Source organism: Salmo salar, chromosome 04, assembly GCF_965601325.2.
Source record: "Salmo salar chromosome 04, fSalSal1, whole genome shotgun sequence".
NCBI classification, from domain to species: Eukaryota; Metazoa; Chordata; class Actinopteri; order Salmoniformes; family Salmonidae; genus Salmo; species Salmo salar.
Genome location: NC_138294.1, coordinates 85,077,195 through 85,090,079, shown reverse-complemented (window position 1 = coordinate 85,090,079; position 12,885 = coordinate 85,077,195). Strand labels below are relative to the sequence as shown.

Genomic DNA, 12,885 nt, shown 5'->3' with positions numbered 1-12,885 from the left:
GGAGAGTCCTACTCCTCCCCCTCCAGAGAGAGTGATGGAGAGTCCTACTCCTCCCTCCAGAGAGAGTGATGGAGAGTCCTACTCCTCCCCTCCAGAGAGAGTGATGGAGAGTCCTACTCCTCCCCTCCAGAGAGAGTGATGAAGAGTCCTACTCCTCCCCTCCAGAGAGAGTGATGAAGAGTCCTACTCCTCCCCCCCAGAGAGAGTGATGGAGAGTCCTACTCCTCCCCTCCAGAGAGAGTCATGGAGAGTCCTACTCCTCCCCTCCAGAGAGAGTCATGGAGAGTCCTACTCCTCCCCTCCAGAGAGAGTCATGGAGAGTCCTACTCCTCCCCTCCAGAGAGAGTGATGGAGAGTCCTACTCCTCCCCCCAGAGAGAGTGATGGAGAGTCCTACTCCTCCCCCTCCAGAGAGAGTGATGTAGAGTCCTACTCCTCCCCCCTAGAGGAAGTGATGGAGAGTCCTACTCCTCCCCTCCCTCCAGAGAGAGTGATGGAGAGTCCTACTCCTCCCCCTCCAGAGAGAGTGATGGAGAGTCCTACTCCTCCCCCCTAGAGGAAGTGATGGAGAGTCCTACTCCTCCCCTCCCTCCAGAGAGAGTGATGGAGAGTCCTACTCCTCCCCCTCCAGAGAGAGTGATGGAGAGTCCTACTCCTCCCCCCTAGAGGAAGTGATGGAGAGTCCTACTCCTCCCCTCCCACCAGAGAGAGTGATGGAGAGTCCTACTCCTCCCCCTCCAGAGAGAGTGATGGAGAGTCCTACTCCTCCCCCCTAGAGGAAGTGATGGAGAGTCCTACTCCTCCCCCTAGAGGAAGTGATGGAGAGTCCTACTCCTCCCCCCTAGAGAGAGTGATGGAGAGTCCTACTCCTCCCCCCCAGAGAGAGTGATGGAGAGTCCTACTCCTCCCCTCCCCCTCCAGAGAGAGTGATGGAGAGTCCTACTCCTCCCCTCCAGAGAGAGTGATGGAGAATCCTACTCCTCCCTCCAGAGAGAGTGATGGAGAGTCCTACTCCTCCTTTCCATCAAGAGAGAGTGATGGAGAGTCCTACTCCTCCCCCCTAGAGGGAGTGATGGAGAGTCCTACTCCTCCCCCCTAGAGGGAGTGATGGAGAGTCCTACTCCTCCCTCCAGAGAGAGTGATGGAGAGTCCTACTCCTCCTCTCCATCCAGAGAGAGTGATGGAGAGTCCTACTCCTCCCCCCTAGAGGGAGTGATGGAGAGTCCTACTCCTCCCCCCTAGAGGGAGTGATGGAGAGTCCTACTCCTCCCTCCAGAGAGAGTGATGGAGAGTCCTACTCCTCCCCTCCCTCCAGAGAGAGTGATGGAGAGTCCTACTCCTCCCCTCCAGAGAGAGTGATGGAGAGTCCTACTCCTCCCCCCTAGAGGGAGTGATGGAGAGTCCTACTCCTCCCCCCAGAGAGAGTGATGGAGAGTCCTACTCCTCCCCTCCCCCTCCAGAGAGAATGATAGAGAGTCCTACTCCTCCCCCCAGAGAGAGTGATGGAGAGTCCTACTCCTCCCCCTCCAGAGAGAGTGATGGAGAGTCCTACTCCTCCCCCCTAGAGGGAGTGATGGAGAGTCCTACTCCATAAGTCTAGAAACTTACGGCTGGGTCCGTGGATCTTGACCGGCGCGTTGCTGACTAGCGAATGGGAGCACTGCTGACAGACACACTTCTTCCCACAGAAGGTAACCCTGTCTCCGATAGGGAAAGGCTTCCTGAAAAACAAGCCAAAGGAAGACATCAGACATGTATTCTGCTCAACACGAAGCCTCACAGTAGACACAATAATACTGTATGGATACTGTGTGTAAATGGTAGCTAACGTTATTTTACACAACTGCACATTTTGTGTTTTGTAATTTTGCACAAAGTATAAACGTGGTAAAATGCCCAAAATAAATTCCTCAGAAAATCCTGCAGTAGGTTTATATAATTTACATGTGGCGCCATATTTAAAAGTGTCACAAAGTGAATCAGTGACAGTGGAATCTAACTATGGAGTCAGAGAAGAGAGGACTACAGCACTGTTCTATACAGCCATTCTGGAAGCGTTCTCTAACGTATCGCTAGCTAACTACCCCAGTCTGAGACTAACGGTGATTTGTTGTGATTGACATGGTTATTTACACAAGCAATGGGATTCTATTATGTTTAGACAAGGTTTCTGAAAAATCTTTTTGGTCAAGGAGGGCAATGTGACTCTACTTAGAAGCACATGAGAGAGTGAGACGACATCAGAGGCCTGGGCTCTATTCTACTCACATTAATACCGATTAGAGTGCAACTCTCCATGCAGACGCGCGCACACACACACACACACACACACACACACACACACACACACACACACACACACACACACACACACACACACACACACACACACACACACACACACACACACACACACTGCCTTCGGAAAGTATTCAGACCCCTTAACCTTTTCCACATTTTCAAATCAAATCGTATTTGTCACATGCGTTGAATACAACAGGTGTGAAATGCTTACTTACAAACCCTTAACCAACAATGCAGTTTTAAGAAAATACCCGTCCAAAAAGTAAGAGATAAGAATAACAAATAATTAATGAGCAGCAGTAAATAACAATAGCGGGGCTATATACAGGGGGTACCGGTACAGAGTCAATGTGGAGGCTATATACAGGGTGTTACGGTACAGAGTCAATGTGGAGGCTATATACAGGGTGTTACGGTACAGAGTCAATGTGGAGACTATATACAGGAGTACCAGTACAGAGTCAATGTGGAGGCTATATACAGGAGTACCAGTACAGAGACAATGTGGAGGCTATATACAGGGGGTACCGGTACAGAGTCAATGTGGAGGCTATATACAGGGGGGTACCAGTACAGAGTCAATGTGGAGGCTATATACAGGGGGTACCAGTACAGAGTCAATGTGGAGACTATATACAGGGGGTACCGGTACAGAGTCAATGTGGAGGCTATATACAGGGGGTACCGGTACAGAGTCAATGTGGAGGCTATATACAGGGGGGTACCGGTACAGAGTCAATGTGGAGACTATATACAGGAGTACCAGTACAGAGTCAATGTGGAGGCTATATACAGGGGGGTACCGGTACAGAGTCAATGTGGAGGCTATATACAGGGGATACCAGTACAGAGTCAATGTGGAGGCTATATACAGGGGGTACCGGTACAGAGTCAATGTGGAGACTATATACAGGGTGTTACGGTACAGAGTCAATGTGGAGACTATATACAGGAGTACCGGTACAGAGTCAATGTGGAGACTATATACAGGGTGTTACGGTACAGAGTCAATGTGGAGGCTATATACAGGGGGTACCGGTACAGAGTCAATGTGGAGACTATATACAGGGGGTACCGGTACAGAGTCAATGTGGAGGCTATATACAGGGGGTACCGGTACAGAGTCAATGTGGAGACTATATACAGGGGGTACCGGTACAGAGTCATTGTGGAGGCTATATACAGGGGGTACCGGTACAGAGTCAATGTGGAGGCTGTATACAGGGGGTACCAGTACAGAGTCAATGTGAAGGCTATATACAGGGTGTTACGGTACAGAGTCAATGTGGAGACTATATACAGGAGTACCGGTACAGAGTCAATGTGGAGGCTATATACAGGGGGTACAGGTACACAGTCATTGTGGAGGCTATATACAGGGGGTACCGGTACAGAGTCAATGTGGAGGCTATTTACGGGGTGTTACGGTACAGAGTCAATGTGGAGGCTATATACAGGGGGTACCGGTACAGAGTCAATGTGGAGGCTATATACAGGGTGTTACGGTACAGAGTCAATGTGGAGGCTATATACAGGGGGTACCGGTATAGAGTCAATGTGCGGGGGCACCGGTGTCGAGGTAATTGAGTTAATATGTACATGTAGGTAGAGTTATTAAAGTGACTATGCATAGATAATACCAGAGAGTAGCAGCAGCGTTCCAGAGGGGCGGGGGGAGCAATGCAAATAGTCTGGGTAGCCATTTGATTAGGTGTTCAGTCTTATGGCTTGGGGGTAGAAGCAGTTTAGAAGCCTCTTGGACCTAGACAAGTCGCTCCAGAACCGCTTGCAAGGCGGTAGTACAGAGAACAGTCTATGACTAGGGTGGCTGGAGTCTTTGACAATTTTTAGGGCCTTCCTCTGATACCGCCTGGTATAGAAGTCCTGGATGGCAGGACGCTTGGCCCCAGTGATGTACAGGGGCCATTCGCACTACCCTCTGTAGTGCCTTGCGGTCGGAGCCCGAGCAGTTGCCATACCAGGCAGTGATGCAACCAGTCAGGATGCTCTCGATGGTGCAGCTGTAGAACCTTTTGAGAATCTGAGGACCCATGCCAAATCTTTTCAGTCTCCTGAGGGGGAATAGGTTTTGTCGTGCCCGCTTCACGACTGTCATGGTGTGCTTGGACCATGTTAGTTTGTTGGTGATGTGGACACCGAGGAACTTGAAGCTCTCAACCTGCTCCACTGCAGCCCCGTCGATGAGAATGGGGGCGTGCTCGGTCCTCTTTTTCCTGTAGTCCACAATCATCTCCTTTGTCTTGATCACGTTGGGGAGAGGTTGTTGTCCTGGCAACACGGCCAGGTCTCTGACCTCCTCCCTATAGGCTGTCTCGTTGTTGTCGGTGATCAGGCCTACCACGGTTGTGTCATCGGCAAACTTAATGATGGTCGTGCCTGGCCGTGCAGTCATGAGTGAACAGGGAGTACAGGAGGGGGCTGAGCATGCACCGCTGAGGGGCCCCTGAGGGGCCCAAGTGTTGAGGATCAGCGTGGCGGATGTGTTGTTACCTACCCTTACCACCTGGGGGCGGCCCTCAGGAAGTCCAGGATCCAGTTGCAGAAGGAGGTGTTTAGTCCCAGGGTCCTTAGCTTATTGATGAGCTTTGAGGGCACTATGGTGTTGAACGCTGAGCTGTAGTCAATGAATAGCATTCTCACATCCTTTTGCCCAGGTGGAAAAGTGCAGTGTGGAGTGCAATATAGATTGCATCATCTGTGGATCTGTTGGGGCAGTATGCAAATTGGAGTGGGTCTAGGGTTTCTGGGATGATGGTGTTGATGTGAGCCATAGCCAGCCTTTCAAAGCACTTCATGGCTACAGACGTGAGTGCTAAAGGTCGGTAGTCATTTAGGCAGGTTACCTTAGTGTTCTTGGGCACAGGCACTATGTTGGTCTGCTTAAAACATGTTGGTATTACAGACTCGGACAGGGAGAGGTTGAAAAGGTGAGTGAAGACACTTGCTAGTTGGTCAGCGCATGCTCGGAGTACACGTCCTGGTAATCCGTCTGGCCCTGCGGCCTTGTGAATGTTGACCTGTCTAAAGGTCTTACTCACATCAGCTGCGGAGAGCGTGATCACACAGTCCTCCTTTACAGCTGGTGCTCTCATGCATGTTTCAGTGTTATTTTCACTTTCTTTCTCTCTTTATTTCTTTCTCTCTCTCGGAGGACCTGAGCCCTAGAACCATGCCTCAGGACTACCTGGCCTGATGACTCCTTGCTGTCCCCAGTCCACCTGGCCGTGCTGCTGCTCCAGTTTCAACTGTTTTGTCTGCGACTATGGAACTCTGACCTGTTCACCGGACGTGCTACCTGTCCCAGACCTGCTGTTTTCAACTCTCTAGAGACAGCAGGAGCGGTAGAGATACTCTGAATGATCGGCTATGAAAAGCCAACTGACATTTACTCCTGAGGTGCTGACCTGTTGCACCCTCGACAACCACCATGATTATTATTATTTGACCCTGCTGGTCATCTATGAACATTTGAACATCTTGGCCATGTTCTGTTATAATTTCCACCCGGCACAGCCAGAAGAGGACTGGCCACCCCTCATAGCCTGGTTCCTCTCTAGGTTTCTTCCTAGGTTCTGGCATTTCTAGGGAGTTTTTCCTAGACACCGTGCTTCTACACCTGCATTGCTTGCTGTTTGGGGTTTTAGGCTGGGTTTCTGTGCAGAACTTTGTGACATTAGTTGATGTAAGAAGGGCTTTAAAAATACATTTGATTGATTTGCCTTGAAGCGAGCATAGAAGTAGTTTAGCTCCTTCGGTAGGCTTGTGTCACTGGGCAGCTCTCGGCTGTGCTTCCCTTTGTAGTGTTTAATGGTTTGCAGGCCCTGCCACATCCGACGAGCGTCAGAGCCGGTGTGGTACGACTCGATCTTAGTCCTGTATTGACGCTTTGCCTGTTTGATGGTTCGTCGGAGGGCATAGCGGGATTTCTTATAAGCTTCCGGGTTAGAGTCCCGCTCCTTGAAAGTGGCAGCTCTAGCCTTTAGCTCAGTGTGGATGCTGCCTCTGGTTGGGGTATGTACGTACGGTGACTGTGGGGACGACGTCATCGATGCACATATTGATGAAGCCAATGACAGATGTGGTGTACTCCTCAATGCCATTGGAGGAATCTCGGAACATATTCCAGTCTGTGCTAGCAAAACAGTCCTGTAGCTTAGCATCTGCTTCATCTGACCACTTTTTTATTGATCTTGTCACTGCTGCTTCCTGCTTTAATTTTTGCTTGTAAGCAGGAATCAGGAGGATGGAATTATGGTCAGATTTGCCAAATGGAGGGCGAGGGAGAGCTGTGTACGCGTCTCTGTGTGTGGAGTAAAGGTGGTTCAGAGTTCTTTTCCTTCTGGTTGCACATTTAACATGTTGATAGAAATTTGGTAAAACTGATTTAAGTTTCCCTGCATTAAAGTCCCTGGCCACTAGGAGTGCCACCTCTGGGTGAGCGTTTTCTTGTTTGCTTATGGCAGAATACAGCTCATTCAATGCTGTCTTACTGCCAGCCTCTGACTGTGGTGGTATGTAAACAGCTACAAAGAATACAGATGAAAACTCTCTCGGTAGGTAGTGTGGTCTGCAGCTTATCATGAGAAACTCTACCTCAGGAGAGCAATAGCTCGAGACTTCTTTAGATATCGTGCACCAGCTGTTGTTTACAAAAATACATAGACCACCGCCCCTTGTCTTACCAGACGCCGCTGTTTTATCCTGCCGGTACATCGTATAACCAGCCAGCTGTATGTTGATGTAGTCGTCGTTTAACCATGACTCTGTGAAGCATGAGATGTTACAGTTTTTAATGTCCCGTTGGTAGTTTAATCTTCCCAGTAACTCGTCCATTTTATTGTCCAAAGATTGCATGTTTGCTAGCAGAATTGAGGAAAGTTGGGGTTTATTCGATCGCCTCCGACCTCTCAGAAGGCAGCCCGCTCTCCGGCCTCTCTTTCTCCGCCTCTTCTTCATGCAGATCACTGGGGTCGGGGCCTGTTCCCGAGGGAGCCCTATATCCTCAGCCTCGGGCTCGTCAGAGTTGTGAAAGGAAAAAAAGGATTCTGCCAGTCCGTGGTGAGTAATCACAGTCCTGATGTCCAGAAGTTATTTTCGGTCATAAGAGACGGTAGCGGCAACATTATGTACAAAAAGAGTAAAAAATAAGTTACAAAAAACACAACAGGTCACAACCTCTGCTCTGCATTACACACACACACACACACACACACACACACACACACACACACACACACACACACACACACACACACACAACACACACACACACACACACACACACACACACACACACACACACACACACACACACACACACACACACACACACACACACACACACACTCTGGTGGCACTGTGTGTTTCAGTGGTAATATCCAGTGACAGGAAGGGAGGCTCACAGACATGATGGGCCTGTGGACAGATACTGTATCCAGCTACATAGCAGGCAGGCAGGCAGGCAGCATATCGGCTGTGTCCCAAATGGCAACCTATTCCCTACATAGTGCACTACTTGTGACCAGGACCCTTAGGCCCATTTGGGATATGGACACAGATGCTGTTTAAAAAAATAAATATATATTTAACCTTTATTTAACTAGGCAGGTCAGTTAAGAACAAATCCTTATTTACAATGACGGCCTACACCGGCCTAGCCCTAACGACGCTGGCCCAATTGTGCGCCGACCCTATGGGACTCCCAATCACGGCCGGTTGTGATACAGCCTGGAATCAAACCAGGGTCTGTAGTGACGTCTCTAGCACTGAGATGCAGTGCCTTAGACCGCTGCGCCAATCAGGAGCCCGTGCTAAAGAGGAGGCAGTGTGCTCTGAACAATAGATAGTATTGTTAAACATTCTTCTGTCAGAAACACAGCATAGCCCTGCATATTAAGGTTTGGGAGAAGTCGGGGTGATCTGTGGTGGATGAGGAGTGTTTTAAGTGTGCTGACTACTGACTGCAGGAACAGAATGTCTGCTCCACTCCCACCATCAGAAGCTATGAGTCAGCATCTCTAGCAGGACAGGCAACGATGGCAGGACCATCTGCAGTAAAGATTTATAGCCCTTAAACCTGGACGACTCAGTACCAGCAGTCAATATAATGTATTGCTTCCCCAGACAACTGATGGGGGTATATTCTCTATCACTTTACAGATCACTGTCAAGCATCTGCCCAAATTACATCTCATAAGAGTCATAACTCCATACTCCGTCAGGTCAGCATATAATAGTATTAGAATACAGTGAACTATAAATTGCAAAAAGTGGAAAATACATAAATTAACATACACATCTGTGCATAACGGGATATAAGCACGGTCATGTAAGCAGTAGCACTATCAGCCTATCAAGGCCCTCGGTGGAGAGGTTACTAGGGGTCAGGCTCCAAACCCAACCCAGCCCTGGTGCCACCTGCTAGAAGGAATAGAAGGAACTGTTTACATGATGTTCTCAAGAAACAGACCAGTATAGAAGGAACTGTTCACTGGAGATATCCCTCCAGTGGTGTGGGGGCTGTGCTTTGGCATAGTGGGTGGGGTTATATCCTACCTGTTTGGCCCTGTCCGGGGGTTTCATCGGATGGGGCCACAGTGTCTCCTGACCCCTCCTGTCTCAGCCTCCAGTATTTATGCTGCAGTAGTTTATGTGTCGGGGGGCTAGGGTCAGTCTGTCACACCTGTGTGAATTTAAATATTCTCTCTCTCTCTCTCTCTCTCTCTCTCTCTCTCTCTCTCTCTCTCTCTCTCTCTCTCTCTCTCTCTCTCTGAGGACATGAGCCCTAGGACCATGCCTCAGGACTACCTGACTTGATGACTCCTTGCTGTCCCCAGTTCACCTGGCCGTGCTGCTGCTCCAGTTCCAACTGTTCTGCCTGCGGCTATGGAACCCTGACCTGTTCACCAGACGTGCTACCTGTTCCAGACCTGCTGTTTTCAACTCTCTAGAGACAGCAGGAGCGGTAGAGATACTCTCAAAGATCGGCTATGAAAAAGCCAACTGACACTTACTCTTGTGTTACTGACTTGTTGCACCCTCGACAACTACTATGATTATTATTATTTGACCATGCTGGTCATTTATGAACATTTGAACATCTTGGCCATGTGCTGTTATAATCTCCACCCGGCACAGCCAGAAGAGGACTGGCCACCCCTCATAGCCTGGTTCCTCTCTAGGTTTCTTCCTAGGTTTTGGCCACCGTGCTTCTACACCTGCATTGCTTGCTGTTTGGGGTTTTAGGCTGGGTTTCTGTAAAGCACTTTGAGATATCAGCTGATGTAAGAAGGGCTATATAAATACATTTGATTTGATTCTCATGATGTTCTCAAGAAACAAACCAGTATAGAAGAAACTGTTCTCATGATGTTCTCAAGAAACAGACCAGTATAGAAGGAACTGTTCTCATGATGTTCTCAAGAAACAGACCAGTATAGAAGGAACTGTTCTCATGATGTTCTCAAGAAACAGACCAGTATAGAAGGAACTGTTCTCATGATGTTCTCAAGAAACAGACCAGTATAGAAGGAACTGTTCTCATGATGTTCTCAAGAAACAGACCAGTATAGAAGGAACTGTTCTCATGATGTTCTCAAGAAACAGACCAGTATAGAAGGAACTGTTCTCATGATGTTCTCAAGAAACAGACCAGTATAGAAGGAACTGTTCTCATGATGTTCTCAAGAAACAGACCAGTATAGAAGGAACTGTTCTCATGATGTTCTCAAGAAACAGACCAGTATAGAAGGAACTGTTCTCATGATGTTCTCAAGAAACAGACCAGTATAGAAGGAACTGTTCTCATGATGTTCTCAAGAAACAGACCAGTATAGAAGGAACTGTTCTCATGGCACCCTTAAAATAGCCTCACCTCTACTGCCCCACCACACTGACAGACTGAAACTCTCCAATCACCCTCTAAAGACTCTGAAACAGTGACAGTAAACCACACAATCAGATGGAGGGCTTTCGACATTGTAATTCCTCAGAGCGCCTTCTAGTAACTGCCAAAATAAAGGAAACACCAACATAAAGTGTCTTAATAGGGCGTTGGGCCACCACCAGCCAGAACAGCTTCAATGTACCTTGGCATAGATTCTACAAGTGTCTGGAACTCTACTGGAGGGATGCAACACCATTCTTCCACCAGAAATTCCATCATTTGGTGTTTTGTTGATGGTGGTGAAAAAAAACGCTGTCTCAGGCACCGCTCCAGAATCTCCCTGTAAGTGTTCACTTGGTTTGAGATCTGGGGACTGAGACCGCCATGGCATATGGTTTACATCGTTATCTTGCTCATTAATCCATTCAGTGACCACCCATGCCCTGTGAATGGGGGCATAGTCATCCTATGGGGGCATAGCCATGGTAGCCTAAGTAATGGCCTGCTCAGCATTTTATACATGATCCTAAGCATGATGGGATGTTAGTTGCTTAATTACCTCAGGAACCACACCTGTGTGGAAGCACCTGCTTTCAATGTACTTTGTATCCCTCATCCCTCAAGTGTTTCCATTGTTTTGGCAGTTACCTGTAGATTCCCAACATGATAAGTAGAAACAGGAGGCTGCGTGTCCTTTTCCCTCCTCTCAAGACAACTTCCTTCCTCACTGAACTGTTCCTTCTCTTAGAAGATATGATGAAACATATGATCATTTGATCTGATGATCATTTCTTTGTTCTCTGAATATACCTGCATTCTCGTATTGATCAATTTAATTCAACACTGATTAAATGCCTGCCTGCCTCCCAATAAAACAAATAATTCACTAATTGTTGCCTCCATGGCCAAGTCAATAATTCAATCAAACATTATACATCCCAACGTTGTCCTCTCAGTCGTGTGCTTTTATCATGGCACTTACCCTGAGAGATGTGCATTAACTGGCCAGTGATGATCAACGTAGTGGATATGTGTGTGTGTGTGTGTGTGTGTGTGTGTGTGTGTGTGTGTGTGTGTGTGTGTGTGTGTGTGTGTGTGTGTGCGTGTGTGTGTGTGTGGCCCGCAGAACCTACCTGCACATGCTGCAGACGAAACACTTGGGGTGGTAGGTACGCCCCAGCGCAGAGACCACCTCCCCTGTGATGAAGTCTCCACAGCTGTCACACTTGGTGCCGTAGAGGCGCTGGTAGTCCTCTGTACAGATGTACTCTCCTCCCTTCTGGAAGAAGCCTGAACGGGCCAGGTCACAGCTACACACTGGAGACACACAGACACACACCGGTGAGATATTAACGTCCCTGGTCTAGAGTTAGTGAAGAAAAGAGTAGAACAGGTGCTTAATCAGGCTGTATATATATATATATATATATATATACACACACACACACAGTGGGGAGAACAAGTATTTGATACACTGCCGATTTTGCAGGTTTTCCTACTTACAAAGCATGTAGAGGTCTGTAATTTTTATCATAGGTGCACTTCAACTGTGAGAGACAGAATCTAAAATAAAAATCCAGAAAATCACATTGTATGATTAAGTAATTAATTTGCATTTTATTGCATGACATAAGTATTTGATCACCTACCAACCAGTAAGAATTCCGGCTCTCACAGACCTGTTAGTTTTTCTTTAAGAAGCCCTCCTGTTCTCCACTCATTACCTGTATTAACTGCACCTGTTTGAACTCGTTACCTGTATAAAAGACACCTGTCCACACACTCAATCAAACAGACGCCAACCTCTCCACAATGGCCAAGACCAGAGAGCTGTGTAAGGACATCAGGGATACAATTGTAGACCTGCACAAGGCTGGGATGGGCTACAGGACAATAGGCAAGCAGCTTGGTGAGAAGGCAACAGGATATGACCCGGGTTATATCCTGCCTGTTTGGCCCTGTCCGGGGGTATCATCAGATGGGGCCACAGTGTCTTCTGATCTCTCCTGTCTCAGCCTCCAGTATTTATGCTGCAGTAGTTTATGTGTCAGGGGGCTAGGGTCAGTCTGTTACATCTGGAGTATTTCTCTTGTCTTATCCGGTGTCCTGTGTGAATTTAAATATGCTTTCTTTCTTTCTTTCTTTCTTTCTTTCTTTCTTTCTTTCTTTCTTTCTTTCTTTCTTTCTTTCTTTCTTTCTTTCTTTCTTTCTTTCTTTCTTTCTTTCTTTCTTTCTTTCTTTCTTTCTTTCTTTCTTTCTTTCTTTCTTTCTTTCTTTCTTTCTTTCTTTCTTTCTTTCTTTCTTTCTTTCTCTCGGAGGACCTGAGCCCTAGGACCATGCCTCAGGACTACCTGGCATGATGACTCCTTGCTGTCCCCAGTCCACCTGGCCGTGCTGCTGCTCCAGTTTCAACTGTTCTGCCTGCGGCTATGGAACCCTGACCTGTTCACCGGACGTGCTTGTTGCACCCTCGACAACTACTATGATTATTATTATTTGACCATGCTGGTCATTTATGAACATTTTAACATCTTGACCATATTCTGTTATAATATCCACCCTGCACAGCCAGAAGAGGACTGGCCACCCCTCATAGCCTGGTTCCTCTCTAGGTTTCTTCCTATGTTTTTGGCCTTTCTAGGGAGTTTTTCCTAGGGAGTTTTTCCTAGCCACCGT

General features: G+C 47.8%; 1 protein-coding gene across 2 annotated transcripts in view; it reads right to left on the bottom strand.

Annotated features, from left to right (window-relative positions):
- The window catches only part of LOC106603895 (actin-binding LIM protein 3), a 146,131-nt gene that overhangs the window by 61,862 nt on the left and 71,384 nt on the right, over window positions 1-12,885 (bottom strand). For both annotated transcript variants that reach the window (XM_014198108.3, XM_082974768.1), the window contains exons 3-4: window positions 11,343-11,526; window positions 1,608-1,720 (exon numbers count right to left, since the gene is read on the bottom strand). In XM_014198108.3, coding sequence (XP_014053583.1) covers window positions 1,608-1,720; window positions 11,343-11,526 — 297 coding nt within the window. The remainder of the gene's footprint in view (window positions 1-1,607; window positions 1,721-11,342; window positions 11,527-12,885) is intronic.